Source organism: Xylocopa sonorina, chromosome 2 (genome assembly GCF_050948175.1).
Source record: "Xylocopa sonorina isolate GNS202 chromosome 2, iyXylSono1_principal, whole genome shotgun sequence".
NCBI classification, from domain to species: domain Eukaryota; kingdom Metazoa; phylum Arthropoda; class Insecta; order Hymenoptera; family Apidae; genus Xylocopa; species Xylocopa sonorina.
In genome coordinates, this window is record NC_135194.1 from 10776917 (window position 1) to 10798045 (window position 21129).

General features: G+C 31.8%; 6 protein-coding genes across 9 annotated transcripts in view; 2 read left to right on the forward strand and 4 right to left on the reverse strand.

Moving 5' to 3' along the window:
• Positions 1-161: 161 nt before the first annotated feature.
• LOC143433101 (uncharacterized) lies at positions 162-6744 on the reverse strand. Its single transcript, XM_076910234.1, has 10 exons — positions 6501-6744; positions 6147-6273; positions 5457-5600; positions 5145-5272; positions 4876-5067; positions 4530-4747; positions 2322-2465; positions 983-1151; positions 594-924; positions 162-520 (listed from the first exon to the last, which is right to left on the reverse strand). The coding sequence occupies exons 1-10, from the start codon at positions 6645-6647 to the stop codon at positions 165-167; spliced, it is 1956 nt and encodes a 651-aa protein (XP_076766349.1). The 5' UTR covers positions 6648-6744; the 3' UTR covers positions 162-164.
• Positions 6745-9630: 2886 nt separating this feature from the next.
• Positions 9631-10454, reverse strand: LOC143432814 (sentrin-specific protease 8). The gene has a single exon (XM_076909715.1). It carries the CDS (start codon positions 10422-10424, stop codon positions 9753-9755), a length of 672 nt encoding a protein of 223 aa, XP_076765830.1. The 5' UTR covers positions 10425-10454; the 3' UTR covers positions 9631-9752.
• Positions 10455-11061: 607 nt separating this feature from the next.
• Positions 11062-13703, reverse strand: App-bp1 (Nedd8-activating enzyme E1 regulatory subunit APP-BP1). 2 transcript variants are annotated; one of them, XM_076910200.1, is made up of 9 exons: positions 13537-13703; positions 13380-13453; positions 12976-13140; positions 12712-12894; positions 12145-12640; positions 11937-12070; positions 11653-11855; positions 11429-11565; positions 11062-11366 (listed from the first exon to the last, which is right to left on the reverse strand). In XM_076910200.1, the coding sequence occupies exons 2-9, from the start codon at positions 13445-13447 to the stop codon at positions 11136-11138; spliced, it is 1617 nt and encodes a 538-aa protein (XP_076766315.1). In that variant the 5' UTR covers positions 13448-13453; positions 13537-13703; the 3' UTR covers positions 11062-11135. The 2 variants fall into 2 exon arrangements, with proteins under 2 accessions (XP_076766315.1, XP_076766314.1); XM_076910199.1 differs by lacking the exon at positions 13537-13703 and having other exon boundaries at positions 13380-13526.
• A 334-nt stretch (positions 13704-14037) lies between these two features.
• Prp18 (pre-mRNA processing factor 18) lies at positions 14038-15512 on the forward strand. Its single transcript, XM_076910745.1, has 4 exons — positions 14038-14223; positions 14296-14574; positions 14656-15084; positions 15161-15512. Exons 1-4 carry the CDS (start codon positions 14161-14163, stop codon positions 15395-15397), a joined length of 1008 nt encoding a protein of 335 aa, XP_076766860.1. The 5' UTR covers positions 14038-14160; the 3' UTR covers positions 15398-15512.
• A 243-nt stretch (positions 15513-15755) lies between these two features.
• Positions 15756-21129, reverse strand: part of P5cr (Pyrroline 5-carboyxlate reductase) — a 192715-nt gene continuing 187341 nt past the window's right edge. The window contains exons 1-7 of one of the 3 annotated variants that reach the window (XM_076910748.1): positions 16879-17457; positions 16728-16799; positions 16546-16667; positions 16389-16470; positions 16185-16321; positions 15906-16117; positions 15756-15839 (exon numbers count right to left, since the gene is read on the reverse strand). In XM_076910748.1, the coding sequence (XP_076766863.1) occupies positions 15770-15839; positions 15906-16117; positions 16185-16321; positions 16389-16470; positions 16546-16667; positions 16728-16799; positions 16879-16969 (786 nt within the window). In that variant the 5' untranslated portion in view covers positions 16970-17457 and the 3' untranslated portion in view covers positions 15756-15769. Of the gene's footprint in view, positions 15840-15905; positions 16118-16184; positions 16322-16388; positions 16471-16545; positions 16800-16878; positions 17458-21129 lie in introns of those variants that run through there. The other 2 variants (XM_076910747.1, XM_076910749.1) reach the window with 2 other exon arrangements.
• Positions 17670-20741, forward strand: Tif-ia (RNA polymerase I-specific transcription initiation factor RRN3 homolog Tif-IA). The gene is made up of 8 exons (XM_076910739.1): positions 17670-17902; positions 18134-18337; positions 18640-18859; positions 18936-19041; positions 19113-19265; positions 19346-19828; positions 19909-20087; positions 20190-20741. Exons 2-8 carry the CDS (start codon positions 18134-18136, stop codon positions 20537-20539), a joined length of 1695 nt encoding a protein of 564 aa, XP_076766854.1. The 5' UTR covers positions 17670-17902; the 3' UTR covers positions 20540-20741.

Below are 21129 nucleotides of genomic sequence, written 5' to 3' on the forward strand. Positions count from 1 at the left end.
TATTTATTTCATATATTTCATGAACACGTGTATACATTAATTTGTCGTTAATGTATACTCATTAATTAAATATATAGTATCACATAAGCGAATCTTTTTTACAAGTAAATAAATTTATTGTAAAATACTCTTGTCTCGTTATTAAAACCGTACGTTATGAAATGTTAAACATTCGATTGATTCGCGGACTCTTCTTCTCGCGGAGACTTTTTTAATTTTCGCCTTGTCAAATACATCTCAAGCAACCATGAAATGGTGGTTAAAAATGTGAATACGTTTAAACAATGAAGCATAATTGCGTAATTCGAAGTGATATCTCTGACCCAACCGATCACAGGTCCCAGCATCAGCGATGTCACACCACTAACTAGAAGCTGAATACCAGTCGCACCCGGAAGCTTCCACAGAGGAACGTGGCTCGGAATCACAAGAGCCATAAAAATTGTACGAAAACCTTTGCCAATGCCAATCAAAACCAAAACACCTAGGATTATTCCGAAATCCTGTATATGTGCCAGTGCTGATAAAAAAAAACAAGAAATACGTGATATAATGGTATATTCTTAAATGAGTAATGAGATAGACTTTCTTACCAATACGACCAAATGCTAATCCGCAGATGCCGACCAAGAAGAAAGTTCTGTTTTGCCATCCGATGAAATCGGCGATGAAAGGAATTACCAATCTACCGGCCACATCGAAGCCAGCTAGGATCGACATCACTAATGCGACCCGATTTTGTGAAAATCCGTATTCACTCAATATAAACGGCGTTAAAAGCGAAAAGTTCATCTCGGAAAAATTAGCGAATGTAATGCCTAACATTAGATTTACGTAAACGAAATCACGAAGTAAATCCAAATCGAAAAAGATTATAAACTTTTCGAAGAACGTCGTGTTCTCCATTATTTCCTCCATTGAACCCTGAAATTATTTTTATTCGATCTCTTTTTTTTACATCGTTACTACGTATCGAACTTACTTCTTTCAATTGTTCATCTTCAGATAATTTTCGTTCTGCTTTCTGATTATAATTCGAGTTTTTATCACCTTCAAGATCCTTATCATCCTCGTTAGCAACAATTAATGGAACCATGGATGGTTCGCAATCTGAAACTTTTCTTCGACTTTTCTCCGCTTCGTTAGTTTGTCTGCAAATAATTTGCATCAATTCACTAAGAACTTTACACGAATATAATTATTAAACAGAGCATACAGTGCATTGCTAATATATAGAACGATGTAATAAAGATAATATTTACAGGTGACAGTATTTGTTCAAATTATTTTCCTTTAAACATTTTGGTCTAGAAAGGCCAAATATGCTGGCATTAACTGTGATATATTTTTTTACATAATTTTCTTTAACAGTTTTTAAGATCATTTTTTAGCTTGTTCTAATAACTAATCAGTTATGCTCCAATTTACTTTTTTCTATGCGAATCAATAGTAATGACTGGAAAAAATATATTTCACAAGAAAATGACTGCGCGCTGTTCCAATTTACTTCTGTTTAGATAAACTATGCGAGCGCTTAATTGCATCAAATAGTTTTGTGTCGTCATTCATTACCGAGTACCAGGAATTTATTATTCTTCATGCTATCGTAAATGTTTCTTGTAGATAAACTTCAATCCTTTCTTCACAGCATTGTTACATCACAAGTGTCCGAAGATTTTTACAGCCTGGTTTTTACAACTTGTACAGTCCGGTATTATAAATTCTCTCATTGCACTATACGGTTCGGTTATGATAACTAGTTTGTTCGAAAAATCATAAATTTTTCAGAGTCATCGTTAGCAAATATAAAACATTTCAACGACATCATATTCATATATAGCTGTGCAAAATTCCTTTAAAATATATTTCACGACCATTGATACTATTCTAGTAACAAAGAAAGTACATATATTTACAGCACTGGACCAAGTTGCTTTCTTATCTGCTAAAAACTAAGCGAAAAACAATCATACAGTTTCATTCAGAAAAGTAAAGATGACACTAAAAACGTTGAAAGAAAGTGAGCTAAAATATATATCGCAGTTGACGTGTAAGCCCTTAGTCTACTTTAATTGGTACAAAGTTAAGAAGACATTGGAGCAATGGTACTAAAGATTCTTCAAATTTTTGCACTGTAATTTTCGATATAATTTTAAAGTCATCAAGTTTTACGTTATCACACAGCAATATGAGTTATTCATATTTGTTGTAACAACTCAGATTACAATTTTCTTAATGGCACATGCATCTTATCTATTTGTCTTCAACATCTATACTCATTGTTTAACTTGATACTATTAAAGCAACAAATAAAAATTTACCTGCCAGCATTTTTTAGCGGTAATCTTCTATTCAGGCTGGATTGCCTGCTTAAATTCACCGACGTCCTTCGGCTTAGATTTCTCGAAGAGTTCTTTGACGATTTAGACGTTATCGATGTACACGAAGCACTTTTTCTAGAAAACCTATTGCACGAAAATTCTCTAAGTCTATAATAATATATCCCCCGCCTTTTGCGATAAATGTAAATTTTCCATTATTGTGTTCTTCCGTAGAACGTGTCATATTCAAACATAGGTATATGTATAAGATTCACAAACACAACTATTATATAATATATACACGTATATAAATTATTATTCTATTAGATTATAATTTGCAATTACAAATTGTATTTAATCGTAGGCTGTCAGAACGAATTATACCCGGACTTGACCCGAACATAAGATAATCAATGTAAAATCGGCATCAAGTGTTTAGCATAGGTCGAGGCCTTTTTTCAGAGGATAGGAGTGTGGCGCCAGTGTCTGGCAACGACCGGAAACAAACATTGAGTCGCTTCCAGATGTTACGAGGGTATTTTTAATTAAAAATGTAAGTGTTGTTTTTGTAAAAAAAAAAGGTGCAAGTGGAGTGTGATAATCGCTAATCATTTTGAGCTTGACTTATAACAAGAAAAATCGCAAAACATACGTGCAATGCTCTTCTTGATTACGCTCGACACGCGATAATCATCGTCTGTATTTATGCTACGATTGCACTGAGACTGATCAATTACACTTATCGAACGTCGCTTCTGTAACCTATTCCCAATAAAACAATTGATATTCCCGATAAAATGATCTTTAAAGTAAAAAAATTATAACCGCCTGGAATAAAATATATATCTGTTTCTAGAGTGATTTAGCAAAATGCTTGGAGTTCTCCTTTCCTTTCGAAATAGATAAGTTGTAACTTTTTTAGTATATGTACATACAGGGTGATTCACTACTGGTGTGACAAATTTTTACAGCTGCTACTACCTATCACTCAAGAGACCAAATACTCTAAAGATTGTCTCACCCCTGCAGGACTCCAATGCAAAAAAAAAAATGTTAACCCCCTAATTTTTTGCTATTAAATGGCCGGCACTTAGGGTAGTAAAATTGATCGTATACTGTGTATTCGTATACAATGTATCCCAGCTAACTTTTGAGCATCTTAGAAGTGTCTCGCTTGTTATTAATGATAGAAAAAAATGTCAGAAGAAGCCTATCATCGGGTACGAGTGGACTAATGTTACGATGTACGAGGAACGTCGCTCAAGACTATATTTTTGCCAAATTTAAAAATCGTCAAGACTTTTTGAACGAGGTCATACATGTCTTTAATATATAAGCAGTTTTTTTCCAAATACAATTTTAAATTTGGTTTAAAGTATGAAAATTTGTTAATCGGTCATAAGTTACCTGGAATATTGGAGGACGTTCCCACAAAATTCCCAAGCTCGTTAAATTACAAGATCAAACGTTTCCGTAATTCTGGATCATTCGCGTTGCGGATGGTACAGCTGGCCTGCGCCCTCGACCTTAAACCTCTAGACTATTTTCTGTAGAAGGCAATTGGAGCAATTGTTTGTGACGATGATTCCCACAACACCAGAAAATATGAGAAAGCGTATTAAAATTGCGTGCACTGGTATCAATGTTAAAACGAACGCAAAAAAATTATTCATTAATCATTTAATCTTCTTATATTGTGCCTTAATGTTTTTTGAAATATGACCTTAAAAAAATATTAATTATTCATAATGTTTGCCCCTTCAAGTTAAAGTTTTGCTCTGACATTTTTTTCTCATTCTTCGCTGTAAAAAATTAAGATGCTCAAGTAAAATGGTACATTACTTTGTACGTAAGTTCGGCTGTTAACTTTTATTCTATAGCCACGCGCGATCATTTTGTTATATCATACGATATTAACACGTGTTATTATTTGGTCACAAAATGATTAACCTCAAACGTTATGCAATGTACTATGTTTTACGATACGATTATCACCACACCTTTAGCTATCCTCAGAGGCGAACACGTAATGTTTCTGTAATAGCTATAACAAACTAGACTTTAGATCTAAAGTGTCAATCTGTAAACCTTCTAAAGGTAAAACATTCATCCTAAGAAAAGGTTTGCAGGATGATAATGTTCAGCAAATAATTTGTTATTTAATTTTAACCACGCGTATTAACTTTCAAAGAATATTTTCGTACGTACCACCCATCGTTAGCTCGAGACATCATTGGAGTATCAGGACTTATTATGTCTAGATTTAAAATACTGCCTTCTTCATCGTCGTAGTAGAAATACTGGCTATCAAATCTCCCTTTTGTAATACTTGGAGTACTGTTATACTTTTGTTTATTGTCAATGTTCTCTAACACATCGGATTGGTAAGACTTTTCATAATTCTCAGGTATAGTTTCTGTCGCTAGCTGTTGAAAACGATTACGTTTTATCCATTCATACTGCACTGCTTAATCATGAACATGTATGAACCTTCTCTGTTCTGCTACATTTAATTTGTCAATAAAATTATATCGATTACTATAACATATTGTACCTTATTAACTATTGGAAATTCCTGTAGTTTCATATTTTCGTTATTTATAGGTGTTTCTGTATTTTGCTTCTTTTTTACATGAAACGAGACTGGTTGTAATAAAAGAGAACAAGCTACAGCGTTAAATGCCAAACCACCAAAAATAAGAACGGTACCTTCCATACCGTATTTTGGCATTAGTAATGTAATTATCTGAAAATTGATCTAATTAAATTCATGTTTCACTAGGATTTAGAGTTCGTAAACTTTCGCATTTAACTTGTAATTACTTGTGGCATTACAATAGGTCCCATCCCCGTGCAAGTCCAGCTCAGGCCAGTAGCGATTCTTCTCTTCTTTTTGAAATAAGTATTTAAAGCTAACGCATTAGATGACATTGTTATACCGGTCCCGGCAGCTGCGAATACACACGCACGACCTTACTAAACATAAAATACCGCAAAACAAACCTACTTTTTTTTTTATAAAACCTACTTCTAATCTCAAATCTACAAATGCACTGTATCGTTAAGGTTAATCCAAATAACTCTAACTTCTTCAGTTCATCCATTCTTGTTTCTTTTAAATTACCTTTAACCTACCGTAGAAGAGCGAATAAAAAATTAAAATCCCAGCGAAACTGTTCATAGTCGACAATATTGTGATCGACACAGCAGATACCGTAGCGCCTACAAAAGATATCTGCCTGAAACTGAACTTTCTAAACAGTGGACCATTGGCCAATCCTATAAAGGAAGAAATTGTCATTGATAAAATTTTAACTAAACATTTACTTTCATTACGCTGATAACTGTTAAAGTTCAGTGAAAGAATAGTAAACGAAGATTAGAGTAAGGTGCAGATATTGTATTCGACATACAGAGGCTCACATACGCGTGTTTAGGTACCATTTTAAGGTACCATAAATTACACTTTAACAAGCAGACTGCTTGGGAAAAAATACGTTCACTTGCGTATCTTCGTTTCTCTTTTAAATTTCTACACGTGAACTACGATCATTGAAAAACGTTTCGTTAATAAATACAATGAAAGTATGCAAAGCAGAATCATGATATTTCGTGTCTAGCATTGACATTATGTAATATTGAGGAAAAATTACGCCTAACGAAATGATGCGAGATAACAAAAAAGTACAGATCATCTCTTACTATTATGATAAAATTATGTATCTTGCTATCGATATGAGTCATTCTATCGGATGATAACAGCTCTATTTCAACGGAATGAGGTCTGCCGTTAAAAAGTTGAACAAATACACTGTGAAAACTTACCGATACAATAATACACTGCAAAATTAATATTTAGTATGGTCGTTATTTGTGTTGAATTAATTCCTAATTCTGCGAATCTATCCCTAAATATTAATCCAAAGGATTGCATCACTGGTAATACACAAAACTGAAAAAAAATAGCATATGTCTACATAAGAAAAGATCAAACTATCCAATGGTATTTTTCTCTTCACGATATATTCCAAGTATAATAAAATGCGACCCTTTGCAACAATTAATCCAAGATTTTGTTAGAAATAAAATACTAAAATTTCTTTATGAAATCTGCGTCTAGGAAATTTCTCCGCTATTAAGCCATTATAACTAAAAGCTTTTTTTTATATTTCGACTTACGTTTGAAAATCCAGCTGCCATTACTATAATCCAACCCCAGCCACCATCGGGTGGAACGAAATTTTCACTGAAATCGTTCACATTCTCTACTTTCTGTCCCACTTGTTTATTCTTATCAGTCAACGATCCGTTTTGTTTGATGGACATGACTACGTTTCATTAACCGGACTTTACAAGACTAACGCAATAGTTAAAGCAGTGTTTGCTTTTATCTTAATTTATTTAAACATACGATAATACCTAAAAGACATTGAAAAATTAAATTCCAACAAGTGTACACGTGATGAAGTTACGAGCGCGCGATAACACTTGTGAAACTATGCGAAATGAATTAAACATGTAAGAAATCAGAAATACGCACTGCTCGATGACGAATTTCCCCTCTTATTTACTCAAGTGCATTTTGCGTTTGTATATATACATGCATATGCGTTATTAATTCGAGACTTCTTTTGCTTTAATTAAATTAAAGCAACGATCCCTTTTCTTTTTACAAAGCAATACATACAAATATATATTTGCTGCAATTTTAGTATATCCAAAGATAAACATTTGATACAATTATCGTACAGCTTATGCTTGCTGTCTTTGCAAGATCTTATATCGTTATGTCCGTTGCACAATATTTAAATGAATGCGTGCACAACACTATGGAAATGAAGGAAATTTATGTCACCACTAAACTTCCAACTAATGAACTTTTATTTTTAGCAGACCAACGCAACATTAACGCGCTTCGCGTACGAGCTACGCGACAATAACGTCACTCGTATTCGAAAGGGAGTTTTTTACGTTTACGTAACGAATACACACGGACACGTGAAAATTTCAGTTCTGTCAATTCGAAAGGTTTGATGCTCGAGAGAGAGAGACTGCACTTCACGAGCGCCAAGAGATTAACTGACGCATACGCGGCTTCGGATTTGAGTTCTGTATATTACACTTCGAAAATACATTGACTCGCGTTCAACGACGATTGAGTTTCACATTTGGCAGCATTTCACGGCTACTAGGTAGTCTAGTCATTATACTAGCCGACTATTGCATCAAACGCAAATATTTTCTTTGTTACGTGTACTCTATGATTAAATCAATTAGTCCACAAAATTGTTTGCAAACTAATCGTATGTTATACTAAAGAGTCGTTTACATAAACGGGCACGATAACGAGTTATCTGTGAGTGCGTAGCAGTTCTTGTGTGCATCATTCGTGGGATACGTTTATTAGATTATTGCCGACAAACATTATGTCGTGTGTTTCAATATTTATTTTGCGTCGCGCTCTTTAAAAGCTGCATATTATTTGCAAGTTTTATAAACGCAATGAAGCTTTACGTAGATCTCGTCCGACGTTAATAAAATTATTATAGTACTCATTGTAACTTGTTTTCGTTAAACATGTTCCACAGAAATGAATCGTTAGAGTCATAGTTTTGTTAAAACCAAGTTAACGATATGAAGGCTATTTTTTTTTAGCTATTATCGCTCACCTTCTTCACTATTAGTTTCATATTTCAAAACACAGGAACTGGGACCTTAAAAGTTACTTTAGAATCTGTAAAAATTTGCACTCTTAACGCTTTTACCCAATAGCTATCGATATATATCAGAAACATAAAAATATCTAGGTACTTGGGTACCGTTTTGTTCAGTCGCGATAGTTACGAGGCATTTACCCCGAAGAGTTTCTCCGCGATCTTACCCTTATCCATTAACAGAGATAACCACTTCAACTTGAATCCCAAAAATGAGCGATGCAAGCGGATTGGTTCGTACCTACTTACGTATATTACATATATATTTAAAAAGTTCGAATAAAATCTAGCATCAAATATACCTTTTTCATAAAACACACCGATAGAGTCAACAAAGTCAGAGACAAAAGGGGGCCGCAAAGTATATGTGTAAAGCTAGAAGAAAAATTCATTCATTTCATTTTATTAACTTAACGACTCTAATGCTTATTCAGAAACATAACTTTACTATGAACATAGCTCTTTCCTCTAGAATGTGAACTGTGAGACTGACTATCGTACGCGTGCGCGGACATTTACACACACGGGGTGTATCGTGTAAAATGTTACAAACTATTTGCTCCAAAACAATTACGCTCCTTTTTTAATTCATGCGGTACTAGAGAAAAAATCGAATTACCTTGGATACAAATGATTTGGAGGTCCATCTCTACTTTAAGCCGATTTGTGGAGGCCAAGCTGCCTTAAAAGCCGCACCCCCGCTCCAAACAACTGCGATACGGCGAAGGCCTAACTCTAGAAAGGCGTCATCTCAAAATGGTGGCCGTCACCCTATCGCTTTTGAGGGTAAAGACACTCCCACTGATTCATTGAAATTATAGAGATGTGCATCAAGCGTGTCACGATCAGAACTTTTAAAATCTTATTTAGGATGTCAACTTGATAACCGACAGAGGATTAGCGATTTTAAGGTATGCTATTTAACCGGCGGAGGATACCCCTGACCTTGACCACATTTCCTTAGGGGACGTAATCAACTCGACATTTATCGTCTATGGCGCGGACCTTAATGACCCCGAGATAGTCAAGTATATATAAGAACGAGGAAAAACCATCATCGCCAACTCACAATCAGTTGTAGCGATTTTTGTAGGAGGAATGAAGAAAGAAACATTTTTTTCAATTGAACAAGAAAAAAAGACATAAATCCGAGTAACAAAAAGTTAGGCGGCTTTTCTTTAAAATGTCTATGTAGAATTTTAGATATATACATAGGAGTAAAGATGGGAGTATAAACTAGTGGAAAATGTATAGTAGGACATCTGACGATGAACATCCGGGTTACACAGTAATTTAAATTCAAATTGGCAATCCTAAGTATCTTTTCGACTCAAAACATTGAATATTCAACATTATAATATTTCCTAATTAATAATGCTTTGCACTTAATTTTTACATTGCGGTTCTTCTTACATCCAAATAATAAATAATCGAATATCAAATTATTTTTAATGTAATTATAATTACATTACATATATTTTGTGCTGCATACACTTTATATCATGTTAATTATATGTCATATGCACTTATAAGTATGTGTGATACAGGACTATTTCATATTTATTATATTTGCTTATTATTTATGTACACAAATATACAATACAAACAAATCATTTGTTTTAATATGAAATGACAATGATTACAGTATAAGTATACACAAAGAGCGAGTAATAAAAAAATATAAGTTACACACTTTATTTACAGAAAATTATACACATCATTTGTCAATGCTTGTGTGTTTAAGGTCATATATTAAGTGCAGCAATTTTGTACGTTTTGAATAGGTTAATTTTTTAACCTGACCATAATCACAGCCACTGATTCCTCCAGTTTTTATGACATGCTCTGTGATCACATCCGCTAAACATAAAACATAGATTCCACAATCATAACCATTGTCCTGTTGCGGACAATCTACATCGACAAATTTCTTGTTAGATTCATCTTTGTCAAGAAAGTAGCTCATTAAATTCTCTGCGAATTTTGAAGCAGTACTATTATTATAACCTTTCGATGAATCGAAATGATAACATGTTTTATCCTGTTTAGAATATACTAATAAACTCCAATGTGACCCTCCAGCTGCATCTTTCTTGTTGCAATTGTTCAAAGGAAAAAATATGCACCTGCACTCTGACATATTTGTAGGATTAAAAAATATATCATACTGAGAGGGATCTGTCATCTTTAACAATTGCGTTAATTCAGGACTGATAAAATATAACAACTTTGGTCCTTTCTTGTTCAATGTTTCATCCAGATATTCAAAATAAAATCCTATTATAACGTCATTCAACCACTGTGAGCCTTGAAGCAAAGCAACATCTCTTGCCCTTAATAAATAATCGTAATAGCTCAGTACAATTTCATTCATTGGATCTTTGGCCATAGTGATGCTAAAAATTGATACAGAATATAGTATTAGAGCCTAAATATTATTCATATTGAAAAATAGTTTATGTTGATACAGATACAATCTGTCAAAGATTATTCATGCAAACACAATAAATTGATTATTAAATAATAAATTGTCAATTTACTTGTACTTAAATAAATGTTACAGTACCTATCTTTTTGTGTCTATAACGTCTTGTATGTATTATACCTGATAACATAGAAAATGCTTCTATTTATGTTAATTGCTTTACTACTAATCTCCCTGAAGTGTCTTTGATTTTATCCATTTATATAGTAGTGAAAATCTATCGATAGTACTATCGATAGTTATCGATAATGATCTACTGTTAAAATCGTCAATATTGATAGTCCTTTATTACTCTCATTTACAATAGTGGAAATGTGTATAAGGCTTGATATTGGGATATGTTAAGTAACGTGAATTTTATTTCTATACTCCGTTCAACGAGTTGTTATCATTTGCAAACAAACGCACGTGGTACATTTAGACTGGAAGAAGACATATTCGCACTCTTCCTTGGGTATTGTCTACACCAAGGGTTCTCAACTTAGTGTCCGCGGACGCACATGCGCGTTATAATCAAGGAGTTTCGGACGAACAAAACATATTGTATGTAAATTATAAAATTGTATATTTTTATTTCATACAGAAGAAAGTATACGATTAATTTATCTCTAAATATTAAAAAAAAAATGTTCCAGAGTTTGATGTCACTGCATCATATATGAAAGTGTTATGAACTGGTTTATATTGGTGTGTAACAAATTTTACAACTTCCTGAGCTGCTAGTCCGCCTAAAAATGCTGAGACTGAATGCAACTCAGATCCACCAAATCGACAAAATTCATGAACATAATCATCCCTTGCTAATGGTCCGCATCCCCATTCATTCAACAGTTTTGTTATGCACGCCTAAAAGTAGTCAAAGTCGAAATTTTTATTACTATCATAATATTATTTTATACGATACACACCTTAAGTTTAACTATATCAGGTTCTACTTGATCATCAAATTCTCCAGGATATGAATTATACTCAGCTTGAAACTTTTCAACTCCTCTCAGGACAACGTAATATATCATCATGCTCTCTGGATTTTCTAAGCTTTGTACTAAATAAATAACGAAAAGTTAATTTATGCAAAGAAGTATCTATACGCATACATGCACATACATAATTTTTTTTATATTTTCAATACCTAAATTAGTTGCATCAAATATTTTTGAATCATATTCTTCTGCAATACATGTTCCCCTTTCTACGTGTATGTTTGTGACATGTTTGCAAAATAATTTAACATCTCTTTCAGAAATTGAATCTGACGATTTACCTAATTGTCGTAATAATTGCAGTGTACGTCGCCATACTGCTTCTGCATCAGCTACTGCTTGTTTGAAATAACTACATAAATAATAAATCTGTATAAATACGGTGAACAAAATTATCATCTTTCTAATTCATTCTTTATGTAGAGAATCTTACATTTGTTGAAGTGTTATATATTTTTCTGTATCTGCTATCATATCTGGCAGAGTACCTTTTAATGGTAATAATCCTCCTCCTTCATTTTCAACAAAATCTCTTATTGCTTTTGCTATAATCCAAAATGAACTACTCTGAAAATATATTAAACCAATTAAAAAATTATATTCATTTTTAACAATAATATTTTATCTTCTTCTTCTTATACCTTTGCATTTAGATTAATACACTGATCACAATTAAGAATATTCATTACATTATCTGGAATTTCAGTACTTCCTATGCATGTATTAACAGCTTTGATAGCTTCTTCAAAATTTTCTTCACTATTTGCAGCATCACTCCCATCCCTTCTCATTCCTTCTCTTATCATTTCTTTCAATTGATATTTTGCTTTGTAGTTTTTAGGTAATTCTCTTTTATTCGAAATCCATTTTTCAAGAAACTTGTATAGTATAACTAAATATGGTATATGAGAATGGTCTCTAAAACTTAGTTCATCAAGATTTATTGAATCAAAATGCTTTTTTAATGTCTCAAATGGTTTATCTAAGCGTAAATCCATGGTTTCATTATCTGGATGTGTTTCAATAACTGTATGTTCTTTTATTTGAATCCTCATATATGCAATAAATCCTATACTTCTACATACTATTAAAGGTATGTTTAATTCCCAAAGTTTTTGTGACAGAAGAATTAAAGATCTAAAAATTTTTTTTATTTGAAGTGTATAATTGAAAAAGTAATATTAAGTTTCTGTGATAATATTTCTTACTTTTCAGCTAGCGAAGTAGCTACGACAACAGTAAAATTATTGAAAAACTCTGGATTGTTGTATAAAATCTGTTCAGGCTCCTCATCTATATAGTCCCCTCTAACATCTGAATTTAATTCAAGTAGCATTTGAGTTGCCACTTGTGCCCTTGATTTTCCTATATTTTCTGTTTCCAGAAAGAAACTATCCAAATTTATTTAGCAAATAAATATTAAATTTTTTATAAATCACGCATTTAATGTACTACAGTATATATGTATATACATTGCCTCGATATCTTCACTCGTAACCTTTTTGCCATCTACAATTGTAAATGCTCCAATACCAGGTAAGACTAGCGATTTTAAGATTTCTGTACCAAGACCCGTAGCATTTATGACACAAACATGTGCCGCTTCTAACGCAGCCTGACCATGATCACCCCATAATCTATAACAACAAAATTGGCAACTTTTACTAATAATATTTAAAGATCATTAGAAATCATTTCCTCTGTGAATTTATACATTTTTCACGCAATTTTTTGGCGCAATTATTTAATTCATTCAATTAAACTAAACATAACTAATCGTAATATAAAAGAAAATATGTACTTAATAAGATTTAATGTAAAATATAACCTATTAAATCTTTAAACTATCTTAGAGATTAGGTGTTAGATTCCATACCTCAGTTGCCTGTCATATTTTCTGTTTTTCTCAGATTGCTCGGGCGATTTGGGTGCTGGTGATGCCATAATAAACTAACAAAAGTAATATAATAGACAAGAGAATATAGCACTGATCGCTAATGTTTATGTACAGAGAATGTCAATGATTCTGTCACCCTAAGGTACTCCACAATCGCCTTATTGTTTCTGTTGTCAGATAGAACGTAACTTTAGTATTATTTAATAGTTATGGATATAATTGTACTACATAGATGACACACTAGACAGAGACAGTACTATTCTCTATTCAAATCTCTCACTGAGTAAAGCACAACAAAACCACGTGATTTTTCTGTACTACGGAAGGGATACGTCCAGATATCGAATCTGATTGGACTAGTTAATATGCAGCTCATGGATATTGAGTTTAAGTCTGCGATTTGGCAAAATTAACGTCAGCTTCTGATCTTAAAAAAAAGGTTCAGTTAAATTAGAAGAATTAAGTGTCGCGCCGTTGCTGATGCAGACTACCTCCACTTTCTCACTTCGAAGTTAAAACGTAAACCTCCAAACACTACACAACACTTTTGTCTGGGCTTACCTAACCTGTAACCTTAATAAACTTCCGTGAAAGAAAACAAATAGCAACAGCAAAGCATTCAGTGTGATAATAACTATGAACTGTCAATCAATCTTATCTGCTTTTTAAAAAGTCGCACAACCCATTTACGTACGTGTGAATAATTTCGAAAATAATTTATTGCTCAAGTCCTGTATGTGTGTATCTATCATAAAGCAAAATGGATATTTTAAAAGCGGAAATAATGAAGAAAAGAAAACAGTTAGAGGAAAGCAACGTTTTGGTAATTTCAGTAATCTGAATGAAACGATCGTTATACTTTATCCCATTTATTATATTTCTACAAATATTTCAGAAAAATAAAAAATATTTTAGAAGGGGTGAATTAATAGCAAAAGATCAAGAAGTAAAAGAAATACAAGAGAACAAAGACGAGGATGTTAAAGTTAACACAACTAAGCGGCAAAAGGATTCGGTAACTGATGGTAGCTCGGAACATTTAACGTTACCTAGACACGAAGTAATTAAAAGATTGCGCGAAAGAAGCGAGCCTATATTGTTATTTGGAGAATCTGAGATAGAAGCATTTAAACGACTACGGAAATGTGAAATTCTTGAACCTGAAGTAAACAAGGTAGGTGTTTACTTTAGGCTCCATGATATAACAAATGATTTATATATCCATTATATATTTATAATTTATTATAAATTAAAGGGTTTCAGAAATGATTTTCAAGAAGCTATGGAACAAGTAGATCAAGCATACTTGAACGAAATATTAGCTTCATCAAAACCACAAGATCGTGATGGTAAAGGAGATGTAAATGTACCGGATGAGGGAGTCACTTATGAAGATCTTCAAAAAATGTCAATCAAATTAAACAAGGGTGACAGAGATTTTGATTTGAATGTTATCACGCTGTTTATATCATTCTTAGTGCAAATGTGGGGTAATCAATTGAATAGTAGGAGCACAGCTGAGAAAATGAGTACCAGAGGAAAAATGGCTAGTGCCACTTATGCTCAAACAAGAGAATACTTAAAACCTCTGCTTAGAAAGTTGAAAAATAAATCCTTGCCAGAAGATATCACTGACAGTTTAACTGATATTGTGAAACATCTACTCGAACGTAATTATATATTGGTAAGTATGATACTGATACTGATTGAACATGAAATTAAATATATAGAATATATTTTTTAAGGACAATTTATTACAGGCAAGTGACGCGTATTTACAAATGGCAATAGGGAATTCCCCATGGCCTATTGGAGTGACTATGGTCGGTATTCATGCGCGTACCGGAAGAGAAAAAATTTTCTCGAAAAATGTGGCGCATGTAATGAATGATGAAACACAAAGGAAATATATTCAAGCATTAAAAAGGCTAATGACCAAGTGCCAGGAATATTACCCTACAGACCCATCGCGCTGTGTAGAGTATTCAAAAACATAACATTTATTACATATAGTACATCATAATAAACAAAATTACCCTATAATGCTGCACCATAAAATGTAAAATATTAAACATTGTACATTAATAATATTTTATTTGTTGCCTTATTGATACTCTGTAGTTATGTTATATCTAGGAAAAGAAATTAAGAAGAGCTGAACATTTATAATAGTTAAATATTTATAACAAAAAAGATTGATTTAACATCTATATTTGCTCCTATAATTTGCTTCTACTGTAGCATTATCGAATGCTCTAGATTTAAGAATAAAACTTAATAATAGCTTAATAATAAGTACTTGAGATTATAAAAATATGAACGAAATTCATACATTTGGTCTGATCATTTTTCTTCTTCTATTACTAAACTTAATTTATTTTAGAAGCCAATTCATTTGACTTCTTTACTGCAGCTTCAACTGCACTTATCATAGAGGCTCTGTAAATACATTTATTATATTATATAGTGTACTAATGTACATAACAGTTCCATGCATCTTATTACCTGACTTGTCCGCATTCCATAGCATGAATTCCTGTAATAGTTGTACCTCCAGGCGAACATACTTCATCCTTCAACTGACCAGGATGCCTACCTGTTTCTAATACCATTTTACCAGCACCAACCAATACTTGGGCTGCAAATTTTGTCGCTATAGGTCTTGGAACACCCATTTTTACTGCACCATCCGCTAATGCTTCTATAACAAGATATGCCTAAAAATTTGTTTAATCTTAATGTTTGCTTTAAAAAAATAGCCCTAACAGTACTGATTATACATACATAAGCAGGGCCAGATCCTGAAAGACCACCTATAGCATTCATGAGGGATTCGGGAACACTTTCTGTTACACCAATATATGAGAATAATGTTTCTATCACAGTTTCATCCTCACTCGTTGTATTCATAGAGCAATACACTAGACACAACAAAAAGATATTAAATATCTTAATCGAATTTTCTAAAATTTTTAGTAACATTCTTACCTGTTATACCTTCTCCAACCATCATTGGAGTATTCGGCATACATCTAATTACTTTAGGATATGCAGCAATAAATTTAAGTTTCTGAAAATATTAGAAGCATTTAATCAGTTTCATGGTGCACAGCTTTCTTATATTTCAAATAAGAATGATTCTTACGTTAGTTAATGACTCTAGCGTAACTCCTACAAGAACTGATACAAAAATTATCTCTAAATCAGTCTTTGTCATTGTCCGTCTAATACCATCAAGTGCATCATCAAGCATATGAGGTTTCATTGCTAAGAATACAATTTCACAATTGTCTACCACTTCTCCATTTTTTAATGTGGCATGAGCACCTAGGTCATTCCAAAAGGCTAGGGTTCTATTTGTACGAGCAGAGACCCATACATTCTTTGGGTTTAAAATACCTATAACAACAGAATAATATCGTCAGAATAATTACAAGTACCTATTAATCATACAATTATCATTACACAACTTTGTTACCTTTGCGAATTAAACCAGCACCAATAGCACTTGCCATATTTCCACCGCCAATGAAACCAACTTTAGTTGAACACAAATTACACGTATCCATATTTATTGCTAAGGATTTAATAATTAATAGAAGTCTGGTATATGTTGGTTGTTGCTAAATATGTTAAGTATTATAATTTTTTATCACCATATAATGTGATAAGATATGTTCGTACTGTTTCAAAGTATTTTGATTGACATTTAACCACACGGTAGGATATAAAATTTGGAAATTACGACGGAAAATCACAGGAAGATGTTTGGATTCGTTGTATAATTAGAAAATATTAGTTATAATTGTGATAAATCTCACAGATTGAGGAAGGATGTTAAATTTTAGTAAAATTTCTTTGCGCGTTATCACAATATTATTTTATGTAATGCGATACGATTTAATAGTATTACGCATGTACACATAAAAGATAAGTAAATGCTGATTATTTCACCGTGGCTTTTATCTGTCATTAAAATATACTCTATTCAACCTCTTCCGGTGACAACAATCAATAGTCTTCGATAATGTAAAGGAAGCGGCGCGCAAACTACATGCACTTTTCAAACGACTTAGTCGATACCAATTATTATTGCAAAAATATATACACTATATTTTATGCACTAAATCTGCTATATGACATGATGCGTAATTCTAACATTGTTATTAGTACAGACTTAAATTATACAGAATTATACACAAATTATACAGGTAGCTCAAGATTATATTTTTTAAAGATTGTATAATTGTATATTGTTTTCATATACAGGCAAGTGTTTTCGATTTTCGATTAATCGAAACGTTTATCGATTACCTACTTAAGTACTCGAAAACGGTTCTACCCGATTCAGCTTGATCCGGCCACATGTGAAAAAGGAAACGTATAAGATACCGTGATACAGTTTTTGTGCAATAATTACGACATCAAAATGTAAACAGATGTATGATATAAAATTATTAATAATATTGCCGCATTGAACAATTACAAATATAGTTCAGAAAGTAAGTAAAATATATAGAATTTATATTATCCTATAACATAACCTTCTCATTCTTTTCACACACATGTGCTTGACAACTTCAATATATGCTGTAAATATTATACATATTGTCTCTTTTAATAGCTGTAATATTAACGTAAAACATAAAACTTTACACTGTATTAAACTAATATTTTAGACAAATTATTTTAAGCAATATACGTGTATAAATAAATACTATATTTTTTAACAGATGTCAGTTGTATCCTCAAGAGTTAGCAGTGTTTCGTCAATTTTAAAGACCCCCGGGGTTAGATCACAACTTATTAGGCAGTCTAATAGAGTATATTTCAAACTTCCGAAAGATCTTAAAAATATTATTTATAATTTTGAAGCTGGTAATGGAGTAAAGGATTACGAGGATTTAATATGTATTTTACGTGATTCGAATATAAAGGTATATGTTGTTCTAGCTATTATTAATAGGTTGAGCATTATGGTGAAATCTTGGAAAATTTCCCAAGGACTAATGTCAGCAGTGGCAACTGATACGAATTGATTTCTATCAACCAAGAATTAATATAATCTTTGAGACTATAGTAATTGTATCAGATCACATTAAAGAAACTTGTACATTCTTAAATAGACTTAGGTGTATAATGATTGCCTTGACTCTCAATTTATTAAAAATAGCTTTTTTATTTTGTTGAGTTCAATGTAATATGTTTCTCATTTACCACTTATCATTTTGTATTGTAGGATACAGATTTAATAGAATTTTTGTCCAGTGTAAGACAATGTATTTCATTACTTGGTCCCAACCATAAAGTATTTGTAGAAACACTTTTGCAAATAAAATGGACAAATCGTTCGTTAAACCTAACATCTGCTTATAAAGCATTTATAGAAGATTTAATTTGTATGCAAATACATTATGCTAAAAATGCAATAGATAATTTAATTGAGCAATTTAAACCAGGTATATTTTGAGGACTTATAATGGTACAATTAAATCTAGTAAATATACTTTTAACTAAAATTTGTATTTTATATAGATGAAAATGATGATGAGTGGAAAAATGGAGAATGCAAAGAAGAAGATATTCAGAGGTTAAACCATATACACGATGTGCTTCAAAAAATTTTGAAAGTTGTACCAATGTAAGTATTTTAAGAAAATATTACAATAAAAGTTAGAAAAATGATAATACATAAATAAATTTTCTTTTTAGGTCAAGTAAACTTCTTTTACAGTCTCTCAGAGCAAGGTTTCCATACATTGCCCATGGGACTCATACACACAAAGTTTATGTTTATGCATTAATTCAAATACTAGACTATGCTCCACAGTTGAGATCTGACATTCTATCTCTAATCATCAATAGGTAATATGTCACATCGTACATAACATTATAGGATGTGACAGTTATAGAAAATGTGAAAAATCAAACTCTGTTTGTTGCAGGTTAATGGTATTAGATGTAAATATACCACATTTAGAGATAGACAGTGAAGAAGATGACTTAATGGATGATAGTAGTGAATGTGATAGTACACTTGGTAATGAGAATGTTGTTGAAGAAAATAATGTAACAGAAACAGATAAAATACATCCAATAGCTCATAAATTGGATGTATGTATGGAACTGATTCTAAATTACATGCATAACTCTTGTTTTGTTAACGGAGTTTTACAGATAGAATGTCTAAAAAGTCTCTATTTCGATTTATTGCAAATATTTGAAACAGTAATATTACCTACTCACGCAAGTCAATATGTGCAGTATATTATGTTCTATATTTGTAGTTTTAAAACAGCTGTTGTGGAAGCTTTTGTAGATTGGTTATGGCGTAAGGTGACCGATCCTAATGTACCTCCTGTTATACGACAGTCATCTGTGGCATACATTGCTAGCTTGCTGGTTACAGCAACATACGTTACAACTGGGTAATTCTTTATTAATATTAATTTTATAATTTGCGCGTGAAATGTGTACTTATATGTTTTATACATTTTATTTCCATTAGGTTAGTGAAAGCGATACAGTTTAGGATATCTAAATGGATACACGATTATATCATTATGCAAGATCGTTCAAATTATATACAAGATGAAAATAAAGAACACAGTGTGTTTTATTCTATTTGTCAAGCATTGTTTCTTCTGATTGCTAAAAGACATAATGATTATCCTGATTCGAAGAAATGTAATTATATTTCATCTTTGTATATATATATATGTATATATATATATATATATATATATACTGACTAATGTTTAATGAAATTATTCACTAATTTAATTTCAGATATGTTATACTTACAAGAATTGGACTTAGCAAAAATTATAACTTGTAAATTAAACCCATTAAAGGCCTGTCATCCTGAAATTGTACATCATTTTGCAGAAGTTACACGAATGTATCAATTAGCATATTGTTATACCATAATCGAAAATAATACACGGAATCAGCTTCCTCTTTTCGATAGTAAAAATGCAACAGTAGCAACAATTGAAAACTTTTTGCCGTTTAATAATTATATACTAGAACGAAGTAAACAGAGAATAACTTCCCTAGTACGCGAAAATGATGCGCAAAATAAATATAAAACAACTATTGACTATAGAGAAGATATTGAATACATGACTGAATATTAGGCTCAACTTTGGAAATTTTTTAGAGTATGTTTTATTTGTGTGTATCATCTTAAATAAACTAAATATTTAAAAAAAAAATGGTAAATTCTGTTCCATATTAAACGCGTCTATGAAAATATTTATAAAATAAATCTCTTAAACTTATATAAAATGTAAAAAATTTTAATTTAATAAAAAGTTATATATGCATATTTATGTGTATGTACACACATAATTTATACAAATTTATTTTTGCCCATTTGCTACCTATAAATATTTTCTCTTAACTCTTACCAATTGAATATATAAAACTTTCATTTACATTCCAAACTTTCTATTACATAACATGTATAAATACCTTATTTTATATTCCTGAACTTCAATTTCAATATTTCCTTTTCGTACTAAACACTTAGTTATTTGTATATAATTTCTTTATAAAAATTGTAAAATATAAGAGAATAAAGATTATCAGTGTTAAATTATAATATTACATAACACAGTTTTAGAAATTCAGAATGAAATTCGAAAATTTGAATGAACGAAATATAGAAAACACATTGTTAGCTGTATTCATTATTAGTACCACTATATAAGTATGAAGTGAGTAA

Excerpts from the sequence above, each read along its gene's own strand:
- LOC143432814 (XM_076909715.1), bottom strand. The coding sequence starts at position 10,424 with ATGGCCAAAGATCCAATGAATGAAATTGTACTGAGCTATTACGATTAT.
- App-bp1 (XM_076910200.1), bottom strand. The coding sequence starts at position 13,447 with ATGGCATCACCAGCACCCAAATCGCCCGAGCAATCTGAGAAAAACAGA. Across the intron at positions 12,641-12,711 it reads GCTACTTCGCTAGCTGAAAA|ATCTTTAATTCTTCTGTCAC; the intron begins GTAAGAAATATT and ends AAAAATTTTTAG. Across the intron at positions 11,367-11,428 it reads CTGATATAGTTAAACTTAAG|GCGTGCATAACAAAACTGTT; the intron begins GTGTGTATCGTA and ends GACTACTTTTAG.
- LOC143433101 (XM_076910234.1), bottom strand. The coding sequence starts at position 6,647 with ATGTCCATCAAACAAAACGGATCGTTGACTGATAAGAATAAACAAGTG. Across the intron at positions 4,748-4,875 it reads AATTTCCAATAGTTAATAAG|CTAGCGACAGAAACTATACC; the intron begins GTACAATATGTT and ends CGTTTTCAACAG. Across the intron at positions 521-593 it reads ATTAGCATTTGGTCGTATTG|CACTGGCACATATACAGGAT; the intron begins GTAAGAAAGTCT and ends TTTTTTTATCAG.
- Prp18 (XM_076910745.1), top strand. The coding sequence starts at position 14,161 with ATGGATATTTTAAAAGCGGAAATAATGAAGAAAAGAAAACAGTTAGAG. Across the intron at positions 14,224-14,295 it reads TAGAGGAAAGCAACGTTTTG|AAAAATAAAAAATATTTTAG; the intron begins GTAATTTCAGTA and ends CAAATATTTCAG. Across the intron at positions 15,085-15,160 it reads TCGAACGTAATTATATATTG|GCAAGTGACGCGTATTTACA; the intron begins GTAAGTATGATA and ends AATTTATTACAG.
- Tif-ia (XM_076910739.1), top strand. The coding sequence starts at position 18,134 with ATGTCAGTTGTATCCTCAAGAGTTAGCAGTGTTTCGTCAATTTTAAAG. Across the intron at positions 19,042-19,112 it reads ATTTTGAAAGTTGTACCAAT|GTCAAGTAAACTTCTTTTAC; the intron begins GTAAGTATTTTA and ends TTTTCTTTTTAG. Across the intron at positions 19,266-19,345 it reads CTATCTCTAATCATCAATAG|GTTAATGGTATTAGATGTAA; the intron begins GTAATATGTCAC and ends TGTTTGTTGCAG.